General features: G+C 30.8%; 1 protein-coding gene across 4 annotated transcripts; it reads left to right on the forward strand.

Annotated features, from left to right (window-relative positions):
• Positions 1–4: 4 nt before the first annotated feature.
• LOC143044476 (uncharacterized) lies at positions 5–22,195 on the forward strand. Of its 4 annotated transcripts, none has more exons than XR_012968684.1 (10): positions 5,134–5,306; positions 7,716–7,804; positions 9,930–9,969; positions 12,869–13,180; positions 14,161–14,376; positions 14,813–15,752; positions 17,444–17,507; positions 19,676–19,838; positions 20,638–21,029; positions 21,075–22,195. XR_012968684.1 is itself a non-coding variant. In XM_076216519.1 (9 exons), exons 2-9 carry the CDS (start codon positions 7,739–7,741, stop codon positions 20,889–20,891), a joined length of 2,055 nt encoding a protein of 684 aa, XP_076072634.1. In that variant the 5' UTR covers positions 5–129; positions 7,716–7,738; the 3' UTR covers positions 20,892–22,195. The 4 variants fall into 4 exon arrangements, 2 of the variants coding, with proteins under 2 accessions (XP_076072634.1, XP_076072633.1); XR_012968685.1 differs by having other exon boundaries at positions 21,147–22,195; XM_076216519.1 differs by lacking the exon at positions 5,134–5,306 and adding an exon at positions 5–129 and having other exon boundaries at positions 20,638–22,195.
• The last annotated feature ends 270 nt before the right edge of the window (positions 22,196–22,465 follow it).

Here is a 22,465-nt window from a genome sequence, read left to right on the forward strand (position 1 = left end):
AATATAATCTTTCAGTTACTAATTTCCGGGAAAACCCATCCTGAATCGAAAGCAGAACGTCCGCATGCAAAAAACTAGCAGCTATTTTACACAGACTCCGACAAAAACACAGTGTATGCGATCGCTGAGGTAAATTTTATTGTTGGTTGAGTTGATCCATTCGCACCATTTTTTATTAGCAATGCACCAGACTGTCACAGTGTAATTTGGCTCATTATTTGCAATATCAATATTAATAAAACTCCAACTCCAAGCAAGGACGTATAACTAACATACGTCTTATATACGTCCTAGCTCCAAGTTAACATAATTTAAATTATTTAGTATCCAAATAACCGTCACAGCAAAAATTTAAATAGCCTTTCAACTAGTATCGTGTAGTCATCTGTTTTAATAGTAATCAGTTCTCTATAGCAATGCATGTGGTTAAAATAAAAGTAGTTCACGAAATTGCACAATTTTTCTATTAGTCGGTATTTCAAGGACAGAATAAAAACTAGCTTCAAGCATGCTTTAATTTCAACATTTCAAGTTTTCAGACATTTTACAACAGTAAAAATAATATTTTCGGATTTTAACCTACTTTTCCTTATTCCCAAAACAACCCAAACTTCATCCTCAGCACATTTTCAAATGTATACAAAACTTAGCTCGAAAAGAAGGTCAAGTCAACATACGTAATACATAATTGTAAGATGTGGTGTGACGTGGCTATGGAAAAAAATCTATGGAACGCAGTTTGGGCCATATCTTATGAACTTTGAAATTTAATTCAATTCAATTATCGGAAAAGTAATGCCCTTAAATATTGTTACTGTGACAGTAAAATATTTATAACAGCTGTGACAACATCTTATAACGTATAAGAATTGGTTCAATAATTTAAAATTATCTAAAATTTATTAAAGATTAAATATTCAATGCATATTTTTGTCCTTGAGAATGTTGAGTGATAATTCCTAGGATATCTGTTAAAGATGCCTTAAATGATCGACTAGGCTAAAATTCATAAAAAAAAATATGGTTCTAGAGACAAATGATAGTTCATTGATACTTTTCTTCAATTTGCGTAATTTTAAATCTTCTATTAACATCAAACATGCTTACCATACTATACTTTTCACATTTCTATCTAGAACTGCATATGATGATGTATTGCACATGTTGCACACAATGTCAAAATTGAGCACAACAACAGATGTTTTGATTTTTTAGATTTACGCAAAAGAAAATCATGGGGATAATAGGAAATGAATAAAAGTATCTACTTAATTAACACAATCAGCTTTGACCACATTTATTTGAAGAACTGGCCTTACAGAGCAAAAGTTTGTTACACTATCGAGAACCGATAACACTAGGATACTGTTAAAAATCAGAATTATTTGAATCTGGGTTTGTTTGCAAAATTATGTTCGCTCCCTTGTTTCGAACCTTAGTGTGTTGACACGTGCACCTTTTTTTAAATGTTTGATATTGAACATGTTGAATAGTTTAATTTAATCTTGCTTTGATTGTCTCTGATAAAAGTAATCAATTGATTTTGATAGTGTACAAATGTAATATAAAGGATGTTTTATTATATTCAGGGCAAATGCTAATGACTCATGAGCCTATCACATCTTGGACTTAGCAATGCCATTTTAATTTCAATTTGCCATTTGGACTATATGAGAGCTATTACAATGAGTATAGGTCTGTTGTCATCCGTTTATCTTCCCTGAAACCACTTGTCCAATTGGTTTAAACTTCAGAGCAATAATGTCTTTTAAAATTGATCCTCACTCAGGTTCCAAACTGATAAAAATCAGACCTACAAATGCCAATCTTTGATTCTGATTGTTTAATTTTCTAAAATGTTTCTCCAGAAACTAAATTGAATTATTACATTGATTACATGTACATGATGTATGTAATTTAGTCTAGTCTGTGGTTTATAGTCTAACTCAACGTTTACAGTTGCACAGATTGGCAAAATATTGGTAGTTCACATTTCTTGATTATTGACAATTGAATAAGGTACAAAGATTACACTTTCATCATCTCTTTAACTTTTTTGCCAAATGTAATCAAAACTTTGCAGAAATGATATACATGTAATAAAGCTCTCCAAGTTCTTTATACACATGATATCTATTTGTCTTTTATGATACAATAAACAAGGGAGAGAGGCAATATTTAATTTTGACTGGTTAGTTAATAAAACTGATAAAAACTTATAGTTATAGACCTCACTTTTGAAGACACTATCATGACTGTCATTGTTTATAATAAACCATAATATGTTATGTATGTTCCTGTCCTAAGTCAGGAGCCTGAATATGTTTGATCCATATCTAAATCATTTTCATTACCAGAAACAATCTAAAAAAATACTATACAGTAAATTCAGAAATTATTGTGAAGTTTTTATTATTGGGAAAATTGGGATAAAGTTGTAAACGCAATAATTTAAACTCGCATTTTAAAAATATTTTATACGAATTAAGCAGGATTTTTTCCCAAAATTGTAAAAATTAAAATAACATTCAAGTCTCAACTGACAAAATCGCAATAATAAAGCACGCAATAATTTATGAATTTACTATACTCTGATTTCTGATTTACAGTGACTTGACTGTTAGTGTTGCTATCCACCAATTGCAACTCATTCAAAATTTTGACCAAATTGCAATTTGTTTTATAAAATCAAATTGTTCAACTGGTCAGAATATTGAACAAATTGTTCAGTCAAAATGTGAAAGTGCAAGGTGATAAAATAAAATATACTTACAATCCTATAAGACTTTAACTCCACTTTATTGATGGTATTTTTAAATCAGTCTATCAATCTGTATAGTTATATTATAGCCATTACCATACTAAAGGTGAACTGTTTTATTGTTAATTGCTATTAAATTGTCCAAACTAAGCTTTTATATAGTTTTTCTTTCGAAAAGTATTCTATATTCATAAGAATCACACATTATGTGAATAAAAACATTTCATATTCAGTAAAATATTTGTGAAATTGCAATATGTTTGTAGGAAGGGGAGTTAATCTTTTTTGGTTTCAAAAAATCTTTATTCAAAAGAATAGTATTTTAGGTTATCTCCACAAGGAAACTTATCAATAGCATATTGTTATTTCACACATATTTTACTGAATATATGATGTATTATTTTAAATGATATATGATTCTTATAAATATAAAATCCTTTTTATTTTTAATTGCTATAAAAATGTCCAAACTAAGCTTTTATATAGTTTTTCTTTTGAAAAGGATTTTATATACAAACCTACAAACATATTGCAATTTCACAAATATTTTACTGAATATGAAATGTTTTTATTCACATAATGTGTGATTCTTATGAATATAGAATACTTTTCGAAAGAAAAACTATATAAAAGCTTAGTTTGGACATTTTTATAGCAATTAAAAATAAAACAGTTCACCTTTTGTATGGTAATGGCTATAATATAACTATACAGATTGATAGACTGATTTAAAAATACCATCAATAAAGTGGAGTTAAAGTCTTATAGGATTGTAAGTATGTTTTATTTTATCACCTTGCACTTTCAGTCTTGACTGTGGTTTTCTACAGCAGTTGGTTCAAATTTCTGACCAGTTGAACAATTTGGTTTAATAAAACAAATTGCAATTTGGTCAAAATTTTGAATGAATTGCAATTGGTGGATAGCAACACTTACAGTCAAGTCACTGTAATGTTCTATAGGCTAACTGGATTCCTGTATCTTTGAACTGATAAAGTAATTTTGACGGCTTGACATTTTCAAAGTTTTTTTTTTTTAAAGAAATATATTAATTCTATCATTTAAAAACAGTTAACGAAGAAGTCATTCAAAAGTTATCCCCAATAGAATATTCATCCCTTAACTCAACATACTGACATAGATGTTATGCCCAACAAACGTGCAAATGACGTCAAATAACATCACCTTAAACCAAACACTTTGAGTCTTTTGACAGAGTGATAACTTAGTATTACTGCCTATATAACTTATTCCACTGTCAGATCTTGATTTGTTTGTTCTAATATATTTTGTTATTAAAAGTATCACTGCATGTGCTGCTCTGCATTATTGTTTTGCTTATACATGTTTTATTTTTGTGGCTAAAGGCTTTAGGTTTTTAGCTAATACAATGTGCTTTTATTAGGAGCATTCACAGAAGTATTTTACAAATTATGAAATATCAGTGTTTTGTTGGCACTTGACGTCGTTTTGGTTTTCTGAAGGTGCTTAAGTTGTAATACATTCAAGGGACTATCAGGTTTTTTTTTATCGTCTAAATTTTAGTAAGTCTAACTTGGTGATGCTCTAAGCCAAAGATGTGTCTTGTATATATATTGATTTGTTTTATAAGGTATCAAAGGAGGAACTGATCATGATGTACTGTACAGTATTAAAACATGAAGTTTTTAAATCGTTTAGAAATAATAGAGTATTCCAATTATAAGATGGTTAGGCCATTTGCTGTCTTTTCACTTCTGTGTTATTTTTCTAGTAACTTTTTACTTTGCATTTAGATCACTTGTGAAATGTTGTTTATCGAGGGCCCTCATGGGGTTTTTGATTATGTGATTACTTGGCCGTTTTTTTAATGATTATTTGATTATTAAGCCAAATATTTCATGATTATTTGATTACCTAGGACTGTATTTTTAGTTTATGATTATTTGATTACTAAAGATAAGCAAATATTTAATGATTATGTGATTATATTGGCAAAAAAATGGTGATTATGTGATTACTAGGACCCCCCCATGAGGGGCCTCTTTATCAGGTTTCCAATTACTATATTTTTGTTGATGTTTAAAGTTTTGGTCCACAGTATTCTAGAAATTTATATGGATGTGATAGTTGTTATACCAGTTTTAAGATATGTACAATGTATGTAAATGCACAGTTTTCTATTTTACTTTTTTGCATCTAATGTTTATTAAAAAATTGAAAAGTACATGTATTTAATAAAAATTTTGCTGTATCATGTTATACATGTATGTAATCCTTGAATGATTTAATAGTGATTTCTTCAGTAATTCGAGAAAGCCCATATATATGTTATTTACCTGTGTAAATGTTTTACCTGAATGGTTTTGTTTACCTTATCTGTACCCAGAGACTCAAGAATTTTGTTTATTATGACATATAAAGGCTGAAACATTTAGTGACATCACAAACGATAAATAACTTTCACTGTGTTTTGCAATATTATTGAAGATATTTTTTTGGGATACATTTGAAAAAGGATTATTTTGTGAAACATTAAAAATCCACATTATATTCCCTGTTACAGGTAAGTCTACTAATTAAATATCAGGTAAACTCTGTACTTCCCAGATTTTTTTTAATATTCATTCCCGTCTAATTTTTAACTTGATTTAATTGGTCTTTACATTTACGTCAATGTATAAATTATATTATACCGAATGTGAATACTTTTTATTCTATGTCGCTTTTAAAAGTTTATTTATTCATGATTTACAACATAAAAATGTCAAAGTGACTCCAGAAGGTAATGTTTATGCATTTTTAAAACGATGGTACATTTTAAGGTAAAAAAGTAAAAAATTCAATGCACCCCCTTTTCTTGGACAGAGCTATTTAGCTACCACATTAAAGGTAGTACTGTGTGTTTATTTCATTGGTTTGAGGTGCCATTAGAAACTCTAACCTGTTTCTCAACTAGTAGCAAAGTTAAATATTTCTGCAAATTCATGATTACTCATCGGGTACCCATGAACATTTCTTTGCAAATTGGTAAAGGTAAACCACAATTTTAAATTGCCAACACAATTCACTTTTTTAAGTTTTTAGCAGAATGAGGCAAAAACTGTAAAAACAATGATCCTCCAAAATACAATTTATCTTATCAATTGAAATATGTATCCTAGAAGAAAAATTCATCCACAGCAGTTCATAGCCTTTCTGTAATACTTTTGTTATATGCTTTCTTATCACATTTAAAATCCATTTCAGCATGTCGGGCAAGTACAAAGCTGGATACATATTTATATCACACCAACTTGTTCTTTGTGCATATGCATATGAAAGTGCAGCAGCCACTCAATGTTAAACACAACTATATCTGACATTATCAGGGGTGGATCCAGCCATTTTCAAAAGGGAGATTCCCAACCAAGAATAAAAAAGGGGGGTCCAACTGTATGTCCTTATTCAAATGCATTGATCCGCTAAAAAAGGAGGAGGGGTTCCAGTCTGTTCCAACTCCCGTAACGGTAACTAACCCTCCCCCTGGATTCACTACTGCATTATCATCATGTAATGGCAGTTTATTTGATAAAAGAGAATAAATAGAATCTTGATTATTTGACTAACAAATGTTAGACTATATACATGATATATATATATATATATATATATATATATCTGATAAAGCACAAACCTCCTCAAGATGAACAAGGATAAGTATGCTCACACAAGAAACTGATAGTTTTTATGCACAAATCTGGGTATTGATTATAACAAAAGGGATGCTGTACTGAAAGCTTTAGTCACAGTCAATACACAGTTGCTTTAGATCTTTAAACATTTTTTAATTTTTTTAGTATTTATCTTATCAAATATTTAGTGCGCAATAATATTTAACATTTGAAAGTCAAGGCCAAATCATTGAAATTCCATACCCTGATAAGACTAGCTTGTTTTGTATTTCTTGAGAATTGTTTTTTTTCACCGTTCATTTTCTTCTAGCTGCTCTAGCAAGAACCTGTTTGTGATTGAAGATTTAAGAAAAATTTGTTTCCAAACATGCAGTAAAGAGTAATAAAAAATGAACTATACAATGTCAGGGCCAATTCAAAGTCAGTATGTACAAATTCTATGTACAAGTATAGGAAAACTTTGCAAGCAAACATGCAATACTGTTAATTCTTTTAATTATTTGTTGATCCAATTTCCGTGGGTTTCATCATACAAGTGGAACATTAACTATATTATAATAAAATTGAGAAAGGAAATGGTGAATATGTCAAAGCGACAACCACCCGACCATAGAGCAAACAACAGCCGAAGGCAACCAATGGGTCTTCAATGTAGCGAGAATTCCCGCACCCGTAGGTGTCCTTCAGCTGGCCCCTAAAATATGCATAATAGTACAGTGATAATGGACGTCATACTAAACTCCGAATTATACACAAGAAACTAAAATTTAAAATCATACAAGACTAACAAAGGCCAGAGGCTCCTGACTTGGGACAGGCGCAAAATTGCGGCGGAGTTAAACATGTTTATGAGATCTATGTACATGTATATAATTATAACATGTATATCTCTTTACAAGATTTCAATTAAGATTTACGACCTAATGCCCATGTTGCATCAGAATGCAAAAGTTTAAGAAGTGATGAAAAGTATCTTTTTGCATTTTCAAAAGTATTTTTACTCAAATATTAAGGAAAGCCCATAAATACAGATTTGAAGAACTTAAACAGGTAGAAATAATCAATATAGGATATCTTTTTAGATTTGATCAAATTGCGAAAAACTCTGGAACTTGGATGTAAATGGATGTTAAGGTATGGCCAAAAGGACAAACATGTGTGCTTTATCTATAGATTGAATTGTTTTATAGAGAAACATTGGTGTAAATGTTTTACATCACAATGTCAACTGTTAACGATAGGCAACTTTGAAATGTGTAATAAACAGAACGGTTTTTAAAATGTCTCTTTTTATATTGCAGGAGGCTAATGGAAGAAATGAAAAATGAGTCCAAGAATACTTTATACCGGAAAACATTATCATTCTGACAGGGATGGTCACCTTAAACAGGTAAGTGAGTCCAAGAATACTTTATACCGGAAAACATTATCATTCTGACAGGGATGGTCACCTTAAACAGGTAATTTTGTCAAAAAATTGTCTGACAGGGGCTGTCTCCTAAAACATTTCTGTCTGCTTATAAGAAGATCCATTAGTGGCTTGGGCTGTTTTCAGCTCTTGTTCAGGTTGTTGTCTCTTTAACACATTCTCATGTTTCCATTCTCTATTGTAATATTGTCTGACAAGAATTCTTACTTTAAACAGGTAATATGGTCAATAAATTTGGAAATTTCATGGTTTGAATATAAGTTGCTAGCATTAAATCCCAGTATGGGGGATGATTTTCTCGCTGCTTTGAAGACCCATTGGTGGCCTTTGCTGTTTTCTGCTCTTTGGTCGGGTTGTTGTCCCTTTGACATATTCCCCATTTCCAATCAAAATTTAATTGAATCCATTCATTATATGTTGGGTTGTTTCATTTATAATCTGCTAACCAAAGCTAATGGAACATATTCATATGTGAAACTAGCATCAAACATCTAAGATTTGTATAACAATAAGGTTTTCACATGTGTGTAGATATATATAAAGTGTAAATTTTAAAAACTTTTTTCCATTAGTTACACCCACTCCAAATCCTTTCATCTCTCTTGTTACAATGTGTTAAGTACAGACTTCATTCTCTGGTAGAAAGTTTTATTTCAGAGGATATACATTTTTCTAAGAAATCAGGGATTTCCCTATCTTATGAAAAAAAAATTATATCAAGATGTAATAGATATCAAGATATAATATTTATCTTTAATACCATTTAAAGAAGTCTTTTTATGTATTGTGTTTACATAACCATTTTGACCCAGAACATTTATTATAACATAATTGAATGATTTGTATTGAAATGCAATGAACCTTGCTCAATTTAAATGTCAGCTTATTTCTCTTCCTGGTTTATAAGGGATTTTTCTTTTATTTATTCAAGTATGTGTGGACCAAAATACCGGTACATTTTAAAAATCACAGTGACATGCAAGGAGAAATCCAGTAGAAATTAAACAATAAAGAAGGAACACTTTATCATAGAGGGTTAGAAATAGCTCAGTTGGATTGTTTTGGGTTGTTAACATCTGTTTCTATACTCATTTAAATTAAATGCAGCTTTTATGTATTAGATTGTTATGCCCCCACCATATATAGCATAGGGGGCATTAATCTGTCCCCTTGTCCCTCTGTATGTTACATAGTTTTTCTTCTCTAAATTTAGTTTTCCCCTATCAAATACTATAAAACTTATACACAATGCGTTATACCACAAAACACAGATCAAATTCAAATTTTGGTGTTGTCAACTGTTCTAGAGTTATGCCCCTTTAAAAATTGAAAAATTTTTGTATTATAATTTCTGTTCTCTGACTTTAGTTTGCCTCAACCAAATGTTTGAAACTTATACACAATGCTTATTACCACAAAATACAGACCAAGTATCAATTTGGGTAGCACCACTTTGACCGTTCTTCAGTTATATCCCTTTACATCTTTATATGATATGTAAGCAGAGGGCATCATGTGTGTTCCATAAATACATTCCCCATTTATTTTGTGATATGTATGCCTAGCCATCTTTACATAGATTATGTTATAGAGCTAAAAGGTATAATGCATTTTTGAAAAAAAAATAAAAAAATTTCGATAAAAGCTAAAGGCACTAAACAACTATTTTATACTTAGTTAAATATGAGACCTAATATTATTACCCCTGAAGCATACACCACTGTGGGTCAATATTGAAATTAAATATGATATGTTTATTGACTGTTTGCAGTTTAATGCTCATAATTGCACAATAAGGGAAATAAGGCAGTGAATATTGAAATGAAGAGGAGAAGGAAATTGTGTATAAGATGTGGAAGAATGGAAATTAGTGAAAAATATATCAGACTTAATTATTGCATCTTTAACTTTGTTCTCAACATCGAGATTATCAGATACTAATTGTCAACAATTTTTTTCTATATTAGTCGATTAATTTCCCCTTGTGTTACTGCACTGAAATGATCACAAGTTGATCACCATATTTGATTTTTCTACATTGTTTTAACTTCATATTCTTGACTTCTAGTTTGTTTTCTTTTTTCAGGAAAACGTCTACCTCAGACTGTACAAGAAAGAAAAGGAATGTAAGTTATCTTCAACAGATACAAACAAAAAAATTTTATGTTCTGAAATTCAATTTTGTCTTTTATTTTTGAAATCTATATTGAATTTATTTAAATCTAGACTTTTGGTCGATCTTAGTTGAAGTCTTGAACTTGAGAAAGAAACAAATAAAAAAAAACTGTTGTTAACGTATTGTTCTATAATATGACAACTTTGACATTCAAGTATTTCATTTACCCCTTAACTATCAGGGAAAAGAAATTATCACAATTCAGACAGTATAATGCATGTCACATGCTAATTGGTAAGAAACCAGGGGAAGGGGTCCAGCCTTTTTCAAAAAGGGAGGGGGGTCCCAACATAGGACAACTGTAAGTCCCCATTCAAATGCATTGTGCATTGATCATCCAAAAAAAGGGGGATCTACCCCACACAGCCCCTGGATCCGCCACTGGAAACTTAGGTCCAAGTGGGATTGGAGTCAGTTGTTTATATTTTCTATTTGCTTCAGTTGTACTTTTACTTTCCAGTTTTATTGAAATCTACCATTGTATACATTTCTTGCTATAACAGTTCCAGGTGTAAATATACCTATATATTATATTGATCATGCTCTGCATTTAAAAATACAATTACTATTTACACAGTAATTTATTTGTCCTTGAGTCTTAAATCCTCTGAAAAAACTTGACACAAATAAGGCAAAATTTGACATAATTAAATCTCTGTAAGCTCAAACATGGATATACATTGTACAAAGTTTCTAAAGATTTTTTAAAATAAATATTAATTAATATGATATAATGGGTGTATGCACAGTATACACCATAGATTTTGGGGTCAAATAGTGGTATAATGCTAAATTTTTGTTAACATATCTAAAAAAAGAAAAACTGCTTAGTTACGACACACACATCATTTGTACAGGCAAATATTAAGATTAAAAAAATACTAGTATGCATATAAATATTATATGGGAGGCATTGACATGTACAGACAAATGACAGTGGCAGATCCAGAACTTTTCATAAAGGTGGAGGGAGGGGCTACTGACTAACCTTAAAAAAAAGGGGGGGGGGGCTCTCCAGACATGCCTCAGTGATACCCTATATAATCAACCAAATTTTCCCATGAAAGTCTATGGATAAACACTCACTCACTCATGGCTGTTAAATTATTTTTTCGTAAAAACAATTATGAGTATGTCAAAAATTTGTTTTTATAAATAGAAATTTGGACTGCACTTTCTCTTATGTGGATAAAACCTGTGATTTTTTCTGTTCAAACCCTTGCTTAAACTCAAGTTTTTGTGAATATTAGTCAGATCTTGAAAATTTGAAATTTACAAAAGAACTTTTGATTGTCAGATATAATAGTTCTCTGTTGTTTGTTTAAACTTAAAACAAAGTTTAGCACACCTATTTATAATTTTACACATGGTTTAACAAATCTTTACTATTGTTGAAATTAATAAATTATATAAAAGGGTACCCGGTAGTCTGCATTTTAAAAGTATCAAAAAATGTAATACAGGGTAGTCATAATATTTCTTCGATGATCGATTGCATTTCTACAAAAAATCCAATAAAGTTATGAATATCAAATGTTGAACTTCAAGGTGAAAGGTCAGACTAAGGTGTAATGACTAGGTAATGGATTTACCAGACATGCTATTTATTTCTTTAAAATATGGACCAAATAATCATATGTTAAAAATATTAAAGAAAAGTACTCTTATTCAAAATAAATTAAAATTATTTATCAGGAAGAAAATTATGTGCATACTCTTCTTTTGTTGATAACCTTCAGACTCTTATCAGATTTGTTTTTATTCTAAGTCACCTGACTGTAGTTATAGGTCACTTGATTGCTTAAAAATGAATCTTGTGATGTCTTAATTGGGTGACCTACTTATGGTGCTAGACAATGATGCATCCTTTCATTAGATTAAAGATGTGTATTATCTAAATGATACAAAATGAATTGGCCTTGACCTTAACTTTCGACACACATATCTGCTTTAAATAAATGTGAAAACAAATAGAAGTTTAAAAAAATGTGAAATGTGAATAGAACTACTTTAAATATCAAATGTTTGTATCAATCCTTACACAGAAATAAATTTATTCATTTGAGTGTAATAATATTTATATAGTAAAAATTAACAATTACTACTGCATTAATATTCATACCAATTTTTGTGAATTTCAAGGGTACAGGGGAACCACAAATTGAACATTCACTGAATCTTGAAGGAATATATAATTATATAAATATATGCAGACTAACATGTTTAACCCCGCCACATTATTTATGTATGTGCCTGTCCCTAGTCAGGAGTCTGTAATTCTGTGGTTGTCGTTTGTTAATGCCTTACATATTTGTTTTTCGTGCATTTTTTTACATAAATAAGGCCGTTAGTTTTCTCGTTTGAATTGTTTTACATTGTATTATCGGGCCCTATTATAGCTGACTATGCGGTATGGGCTTTGCTCATTGTTGAAGGCCGTACGGTGACCTATAGTTGTTAATGTCTGTGTCATTTTGGTCTTTTGTGGATAGTTGTCTCATTGGCAATCATACCACATCTTCTTTTTTAGATTTTGCCAAAACCACAATACTAAATATCCATGAAGATGTAAGTTTTCCTCTGTGCCAATCCACAAGAATTGGCACAGAAGGTAAATGAATCCACAGTATATATTATATCACATGTCAATAAGGAGATCCCCTTTATTTGTCTAAGGAATATTTCTGAAACAGAGATCAAACTTGTTTTCTCCAAAAACAAATGCAAAAAAGATCAAAAGCTGATGTCAATTCATGTCAACTTAGTAAAGCACTCTGTACCTTTTTAAAAAGGTTCAACTTGTATTCTGTAAGTCTGCTTTATTCATATAAAAAATATTTAAATTTCAGATTCAATTCAAGTTGGACCATTCCTACGAACCTTTAAAGAGGAGGAGTTCTGTTTCTTTGATGTAGAAGAGATAGAACTAAGTATCCTGGAAGAGAAATCCAAGAAATCCAAACCCTTTGTTTGTCTGGGACATAAGAAAGAGGAAGAACAGGCATACGAAAACTTTGTGTGTTTGACGATTGTTATATATAAAGATGAAAGTGCTGATGGTTTGTTCCTGGGATCAAACAGGATTAAATTGTTTGACAGAGTGGTGCCAGGGAAAAGTTCTCAGCTAAAAAAGTTAAACATTAAACTTCAAAAAACATTTGGTAGGTCTATTTGATATTATTACAATAACAAGTATGAAGAAAGGAGGGTCACATACTAATGGAAACCAGTTCATGAACTTTTTTATCATTGCAAAAATATTAGGTTTTATTAGAGAACAGTGTTTTAAACTTTAGGTTTCATTTGATATTTTATGTTGTTGGGATACTGTCTACTAGAAAACAATGTAAAACAAACACACGAAAACCCATTTCATAAGTCAAGATTGTCTATTGATAGGTACCTGATAATATGTTAGTGTAAATTCTATGAAGTATAAACTTAAAGTAGTTGTTAATGAAATTATATGTTTAGTAAAATAAGTTTTGAAGCAAACCAAGGGGGACAATCAGTAAATTATAAATCAAAAAGAGACAGTACATTGAATTCACCAGTTCATTTGTGTACAACACCATGGCAAAGGAAAAATAAAATTATGTGCAAAAACCGAAAGTTGTTCTAAACTCCAGTTAACCTGATAAACATTAGATAAACCAATCAAAAAGTCTTAATCAATCTCATGATCAATCAATCAATTGACAGTACTGTCAGTTAGTAGATGCATCAATCAGACTCAAACATTTCAGTCAATTGATTAAATTATCTCTAATCAATCAGTCGGTCAATTCATCAGTCAAACAGCTAGCTATAGTAACAGTTTTAGTCAGTCTTATTAATAACCACTGTGGATTCATTACTAAAAACATGACATGTATTTTGTGGGTATATTCATGATATAGGTAAACACTTATTCAAGCGTTCAAGAAAATACAAATTTCTTATAGCCTTGCTTGCAATTTGTCTAAACCAAAAAATCAAGTTTCCTAAAAATAACTGATACTTTATATAGTTTTATTCGAAAATGCAAAGTTTCTTGGTACAGCTGAAAGCCATTACCATTATTACCATGCAATCTTTGTGGGTTTTTTCGTTATTTATATATTTTTTAAATAAATATATATATAAATGTTTCTTCTTACAGGTAAAGTGATGAAGCAGTGGTTTATGTACAGTGTTAAAAACAATAATGAACAGCCAGTCCGTGTTATCTTAAGAAAGACAAACTTTTCTGTGTTGGATAATAAATTAAATGTGTTAAATTACCATCAGCTACGCAATCTGGAATTCAAAGAAATTCTGGTTAATCCATTGAAGAGATTAATTAAAATGGAAATCGTAGAGAAAAGTCCATGTGCAGGTACTTCATTCTTGTGATTCTATAAAGCATGATTTAAACTAAAATAAAAGCCCTTCCTTATTTGTAGAAATATTGCAAAGCTCATCAATTTCTCATGGCAGGGTAAAAATTATTTCAGTGCTTAAAATAGTTTGAATTTTTAATTGAAATCTGGCCAGAAGTTGAAGCATTTTTATATATATAAAGATGTGTATTCAAAGTAAAGGCAGAAAATCAGCAGACATACAAACAAGCCAACAATAATTTTACTCAAGAATCACAAAATATTGTTCCTTAATTATTAAGCAGGTGTCCAGTTTTTCATCACTAAAAAGATAAGTTCACTTTGAGCCAAAAGGCTAGGGAATAAATATCAACTGGTTAAGGCTAAAATTCTCATAAATATTTTTTTTGTAACTATATAGCGATAATATTCAAATTATTTTGTCTTTTGTAGAAATTCAGCATGTACATTGTATAAATTTGAGATCATCCATGTCTGGAGACGACAAGGGCTATGATTTCAGGACACATCTGTGTCATCAGCTACAAGAGATCCATCTGCAAGAACTTAGTGTTGAAATGACAAATGATCCGAGCCCAGAAGTGCTTAGATGGCTGACAGATCAGAAAACTTTATCTGGGGGTAGTGATCTTTCTGAAATTTCATCTCCTTGTAATATAGAGTGGTCATCATCAACAAGTGGTATTAATCTACCGCCATTGCCCTCTCCTCATCACCATCAAAAAAGTCATGAAGCAGTGGAGAATTCGGACGATTCAAGTGAAGAGAACTTTGATGATGGGAAAGGAAGTTCTATATCAGATAAATCATCGTCTTTCAAGGTTGATTCAAATTCTATTACTGTTAGTGATGAGGAAACAACAAATAGTGAAATTTCAAAAACTAATGGTCCCTTCACAGTAGGACATAAAACATGGGATGACCCAAGTACAACATTCCCCCTACCTACTCCCCATGATGGAACAAACATTGGAGCAATGGAGAATTCAGATGGGAATACTTTGGTTATTGTAAATCAACGTGATCCTGTTAATCCTCCAAGTTGTAATTCACGACCTCCACAAGGTCATTTGATTAGGGCAGAAAGTGTGGATGTTCTTTATCCACACAAACAAGATAATGATTTGTGCAATAATGACCGGCCAAATAGAAACAGTTGTTCAAGTGATGATAGCGAATATCAAAGAATTTATTATAAAAATCTCGGCTGGGTAAGATATTCAAATAATAGAGTGAAAATTTTACAGCGTTTTCATCGACAAAGACATTTAGGATTAAATATAACTGATGTTGACTTTGAAGTTGTGAACAAACATGAAAAGTGGTGGGATAATGAATTCAAGATGTGTGAAGAAGATGACATTTTCATGAGGTATTTACTTATTTATAAGCTATATCACCTTCAATGAATCTCTATCATTTCTAATATTCTGTCTCTAAACATAAACTTTGACAGAAATAATTTTCTCTTACCATGCTTACTAATATGTCATTACTGTTCATTAGTATTTTTAATAATAAAAATAAAGATACATGAAAAAGAAGATGTGGTATGAATGCAGTGTTCTAGGATTTTTTTGGCACCTTGACTTACCACGGGTAAGATCAATAAAAAAATTACTTACCCACATCTAAAAGTTAAATCCGCCAACCAATGCGGACGGCGCAAAAAAAACGATTTCTTACTAAATTTGACAAATATGTTATAGTTATTACTATGTCATTTATTAAGAGCTATAATAAATGCAACTGTAAGTTTATTTTCCTCCGATGACAAGAAAAAAAATCGTTTATGTCCCGATTTAAGCACCAGTTATCAATCCGGATTTTCCGATTTTACCGACACCGTGACCGACTTTTAGAATGATAGGAGAAGAATGTGGTCTCTTTTGCGCTTGATTACACCTAGTAAACGAGTGCTTGAATAAAAGCGCCGATAGACATCGACAAAATCTTCGATCTTTTATCAAAGTTTTTTCTCGTGATTTAATAAAAATAAAAAGCAGATATGGGAAAATTGAAGAGGACCGGGAAATTTCAAGAGTTTTTCGGCTTCCCCGAACTTGAAAATTGACTTACCACCGGGTGACAAAGGCTAAAAAATGACTTACCCGTTGTCCTAATCCACTTACCCCGGGTAACGGGTAATGGGAATCCTAGAACACTGTGAATGCCAATGAAACATCTCTCACAAGAGACAAAATGACACAGAATTTAACAACTATAGAACACTGTATGGTCTTCAACAATGAGCAAAGCCCATACAGCATAGTACACTATAAAAGGCCCCAAACTGACAAATGTAAAACAATTCAAACTAGAAAACTAATGGCCTATTTTATCGGCAAAAAAAAGAACGAAAATCAAATATGTATGCCCATCATCAAAATTCACTGCTTAGTAAGTAGCAAATTTTAAAAATGCATTATAATTTCAATACTTGTGTTGTACTGCTATGGTCAAATATGTTTTTTCTTCAAATACAATTGGGTTGATTTCAATGAAGTCTAATGAAAAAAGTCAGCAGTGGTGAAGCAATTATTTAAAATCCATTTGTGGCTTATGGTTACTCTCCCTTTTTGGGGAATTTTAATCTGAAATTGATTTGAATTAAAATGTATTTGTGTTTCCCAAATACATTTGTAGCTATGTTTTATGTGCTGTGTGAAAAAAAGATCAAAAGAGAGGTTAATTAGGAATAAATAATCTACAGGACGGCCAGGACCAGTTTAAAAGGTCAAAAGAGAGGTTAATTAGGAATAAATAATCTGCAGGACGGCCAGGACCAGTTTAAAAGGTCAATAGATAATATTGTCATGATTGTAGTGCATTTTAATATTTATTCAATGGTTTAAAACTGAAAAATGGTAGGCCATGGATATCATATATACCAGGATATTTCAATTATGCACATGTTGTTACTGAATTGGGTTGGATGAGAGGGTATTTTGTGACTTTTCTTCAAACTACATGGTATTTGATTGAGACAAAATATGTGTTTTTATTCTGTGGTTTAAGAACACAATTAATAATTTCAATAATATGAATATATTGTTTTGACAGAACTACGAGGAGTAATGTGTGTCACAAGACAGCAGTGTCAGAAACAGAATACTGGAATGGTGATGTATGTATTATATTGAGCTGAGTTGAGTAGAAATCAATACCTCTGTTGACTTATTTCAAATCTCTATGCAAATAAAATTGAAAATGGAAATGGGGAATGTGTCAAAGCTACAACAACCTGACCATAGAGCAGACAACAGCCAAAAGGCCACCAATGGGTCTTCAATGTAGCGAGAAACTCCTGTACCCTGAGGCGTCCTTCAGCTGACCCCTAAACAAATATGTAAAATAGTTCAGTGATAATGGACTTCATACTAAACTCCAAAATTATAAACAAGAAACTAAAATTAAAAATCATACCAGACTAACAAAGGCCAGAGGCTCCTGACTTGGGACAGGCGCAAAATTGCGGACAGGGTTAAATATGTTTTTTGAGATCTCAACCCTCACCTATACCTCTAGCCAATGTAGAAAAACAAATGCACAACAATATGTACAGTAAAGCTCAGTTTAGGAAAAGTCTGAGTCTGCTGTCAAAATATGAAACAAAATGACAATAATGCATAAATAACAACAGACTACTAGCAGTTACTGACATACCAGCTCAATACCTCAATTAAACTGATTGAAAGATTATGTCTTCATCATATGAATATCAGGCACAATGAATCCCTCCTGTTAGAGGTTTAGTATTATATCATCATGAAAAATATGAGAAGAACATAACCCGTGTCATAGTCTGTAACTATTTGAAAATTGATTTGATTTTAATAAGAATCTTACAAAACAGGCCAAAAATTATCTTTCATATTGTCTGATTATTACAAAAATAATCAAAAACATATACATGTACATGTGAACTTCATTTCTATCCAACACAGCTCATATTGTAATGACATTAGGCTTGTGTCTGATATTTTTTTTTTTAGGAATATAGTTTATGTGTGCAGATTCACCTTTAAACCAAAATCAATCAATCAGTTTATTTTCATTTGTTCTATTTATTCAAAAGTCCATTTTAGGCAGATTCTAACAAATGCACAGATCAATTCTGTTGGTTGTAAACTTTTAGCTTTAACCTATACATTGCTATATATGCCAGTTAATACTATTCAAAATTAAAATACTTTATTAAATGCATCAAACTGAGACTTAAGATCAACAGAGCTGAACAAAATTATATAATATGTAAATGATTTTGCACCTTCATTTATAGAGGGAAGTATGATTGCACACACCAGTGCTCAGTTGTGTGCGCATTTGTTCAAATTTGATACGATACAATGAAGCATAGCATTGCACAATAAAGACTCATGCACTCCCTTGTGATCTTATCAATACCTTCTTGAAGATTTTATGTTAATTTAAAAATAAGGAGATGTGGTATGGTTGCCAATGAGACAACTATCCACCATTGTCGACATTGTCCACCAAAGCTCAAATGAAGTTGAGCAATTATTGGCATCACAGGCTTCACAGCCTTCAACAATGAGAAACCCATACTGTATAGTCAGCTCTCTTTTTATGTGAATCATGGTTACTTTTTTACTTCTCTTTAAAAATAAAAATAAATGATGTGAAATTTTAAATATTTGTGAGAAATACAGTTGACATGTTAGATCTAGGTTAAAGTATATCATGCAATTAAGTTCATTCAGATTGATGTGTTCGGTGTCAGAGGTTTAATTGATTTCCTAATATAGAATAAAACGGTTCATTAACAAATGAAACGAATGTAAATTTAACCCCATTATACAGTTTGTGGTTTACCTTTTTAATTTATGTCTGTAAAAGAAACTACATTCAGGGTGCTCAGTGAGATGAGGCCACACGTCCAAGGCTCTTGGAGGCAGATTTAGGGGGAGCCCAGGGGCTTTCAGTGTTATTGGCATAGTGTTTACATGAGGGTTTTTACTAGCTGTACACTGACAGTTAACAAGATAAAATTCCTCTTTCCCGAATTCTCTATTTGTTGTGTCCCAAAAAAAAGATTTCAATTTAGATAGAAGTAGTTTCAATTCAACCATACTTTCAACTCGAACAAAAATCATTGAGTCAAAAAAAAGAAACATCAGAAAAATAATGACTATTTCAATGCACTCCATGAGTTTTGACATGCACAGGAAAGTGTCCAGAGTGGCGGTATAAGACATGTACCTTTTGATATATTTCTGATATCAATAGGTAAGATAACTCAATGTGTATTCAATAATATTGTTTTGGTTTTAGCTATGCCTGACCGTACAGTTATTGATGGAAAGGAAAAGTCCAAAACTATCAATGGACCTTGACCTGTCCTGGTCCCAACTCTGTGCTGTAATTATACACCTCAGCTTAGACCAAACCCCTGCTTGTATGAAGAAAGATTGGAGAGATTTTGCTGAAAAATTGGGTAAGATTAAGGAATGTATTTAAACAAATTTAGGGGCTCTCCTGTTCATGCCAGAAAGTATACTATAAAATATAGATATTATACTACATGTATAAAACGTTTTTACATAATCAGCAGTTCTTTCAATATTTGAGTTGTAACAAATATTGAATGCTATCTTTCTAACCATCACTGAAAAAAATATTTAAGGATCTATACTTTAATGTCTGTCATTTCAAAGTGAGAATTTTTTTTTAACCTTTTTAATCTTTTTATTTAATATCATCTTCTATTGGGAAAAAAAGTATGTTGTAACGGAAAGGCAAATTTTTATGTGTGTGTATTTATACTTGTAAACTATTATTTTTTTTATATGTACTTGAATATGAAATAAGGCTATGTAGTACAACTGCCAATGAGACAACTTTCCAGTAGAAACAAACGTCATAAAAATTGCTTTTGATACATAAACCATTTCTGCACTGAATCAATAAATTATATTTTCCGGGTATTCCCCATAAAAAAATAGAATTAAAAAACAATCATTACATGAATATGTTTATATTTTGATTCATAAAATGGTCCAAAAATTATAAAAATGGATCTAAGTGTTAAAAATAGTTTTGTGGTTATTAGTTTTTTCAAAACATCACTTAAAGCTGATAATTAAAATTAAATAAAGTTTTCACTTCCTGATTTCAGTATTACGTACTTTACATCATTATCTGCTAATTCAACCATGAATTACTACAAATGAACCTACATTAGGTTACTGTAACCAGGATATACCTTAATATATCTTAATTTCTTTCTATTTTAGGTTTAAATTGCAGAGACATTGAAATCATACAGTATTTTTGTTATACACAGAGAGAATGGCCTGCAAGAGTGGTTCTGTGTCATTGGAAATTGTTATCAAGCAAATACGAAAATGCACGTGCATTCAATTTCTACAACTTACGAAACTTTTTGTTGGAGCTTGGTCGTCATGACATTTTAAAAATTGTGAATTATTCAGAAACAAACTGTTTTGAGAGAGTGTATGATGATTGTTCTTCAAATACAAAGTTGTGAAACTAGAAGAAATAATGATCATGATGAAACAAGGTCTAAAATATGCTCAACTTTCATTTTCATTATTATGTCCCCTATGTGAATAATGTTGTGAAGTGAGACATCAGTGTTGCATATCATTTAGCATTTTGTGTCAAGGTTAATTGTGGGAAATCAACAAATACATTGAAAATCAAAGGGGAGATAATTTGATCACTACATTAAAAAAACATAGGGGAGATAATTTGATAACTACATTAAAAAAACATAGGCGAGATAATTTGATCACTACATTAAAAAAACAAAGGGGGATAATTTGATAACTACATAAAAAACATAGGGGAGATAGTTTGATCATAGGGGAGATAATTTAATCACTACATTAAAAAAACAAAGGAGAGATAATTCTCCATTTTCATCTTTTTTTATGAAAATTTATCATTGTACAGTAATATGTAAACAATGCTTTGCTGGGTGTGTGTGAATGAATTCAATATACTTAAATAGAAAGGGATATAATGCATCATGTGCATAACGTTTGTATGATCATTTTGTATTTTTAATTAACAAAACAAAATATTTCACATGGCTTGTACAGAAAATTTAAAATAGTAGGGAAATTCATAAATTGTTAGAGCATGGTTTTAGGAATGTTAAAGTTCTTGTATTCTTAACTCCTTCTAATAGTCAATGGTCATTTTGTAACAGCAACAATTAAAACGGACTATACTGTAAGATACTACTCCTTAATGTACACAATTTACACCATTGATATAACACACACATATAGATGTTAAATTTAAAGATAGACCCCATAATGCCATTCACTCAAAATTTTTATTGATCACTCCAACTATTAAAATTACCCCTTTCCATTTCTGCAAATTTAAATTTACTAATTGAAATGTGTATGCCAATTTGTTTGCTGGTATTTAACCATCCCTTCAGTTAAGTTACAAGAGAAAACTAGTGGAACTGTCTCTTATTGGTTATGGGCTAGACATAAGAATTAGAAAACTTTAAATTGTTTTATTTCTTAATTTGAGAATTTTGGAAGATGTGTCAAGTAATTTACAATGGAGTTAATTTTGAATGAAAGTAAGTGGAAAATGAGAGAGTGTCTGTTTTATGAATTTAGATCTGTAAATTAATTCTAAACAAATGTATACATGCTATCCAATGGATATTAAAAGATAAAAGTGTTTTGAATGGTTGTTTGAAAATATATGTCTGTTAGATATTGTTGATTTTGTAAATAGCTATTAACAATGTTTGTATTTAAGTTTTTCTTATTTTCTTATGAGAAATAAATATTCATACTTGAATATAGTTTTGTTGTTGATTTCTTATTATGAAAATTGACATTAAAACATGTCAAATAAATTTTGTGTTTTTGTCTTTCTTGTAAAGTAAAGCTCACTGTTAATTATAAAATAGAACTTCATGTATAGATGGTACTTGAATGAATAGTTTTTTACTGATTGTTTTACTGTTATGATATTTGGTCTATACAGGCAAACTATTTGACTACCAATATAAAGATTAGGATATGCTGTATGATTGTCAATAAGACAACTATACCTCAAAGTTCAAAT

Source organism: Mytilus galloprovincialis, chromosome 9 (genome assembly GCF_965363235.1).
Source record: "Mytilus galloprovincialis chromosome 9, xbMytGall1.hap1.1, whole genome shotgun sequence".
Lineage (NCBI taxonomy): Eukaryota > Metazoa > Mollusca > Bivalvia > Mytilida > Mytilidae > Mytilus > Mytilus galloprovincialis.

Coding starts and splice junctions, on each gene's coding strand:
- LOC143044476 (XM_076216519.1), top strand. CDS start 7,739: ATGAGTCCAAGAATACTTTATACCGGAAAACATTATCATTCTGACAGG. Junction 9,970..12,868: donor GTACAAGAAAGAAAAGGAAT/GTAAGTTATCTT, acceptor TTTAAATTTCAG/ATTCAATTCAAGTTGGACCA. Junction 17,508..19,675: donor CAGAATACTGGAATGGTGAT/GTATGTATTATA, acceptor TTTTGGTTTTAG/CTATGCCTGACCGTACAGTT.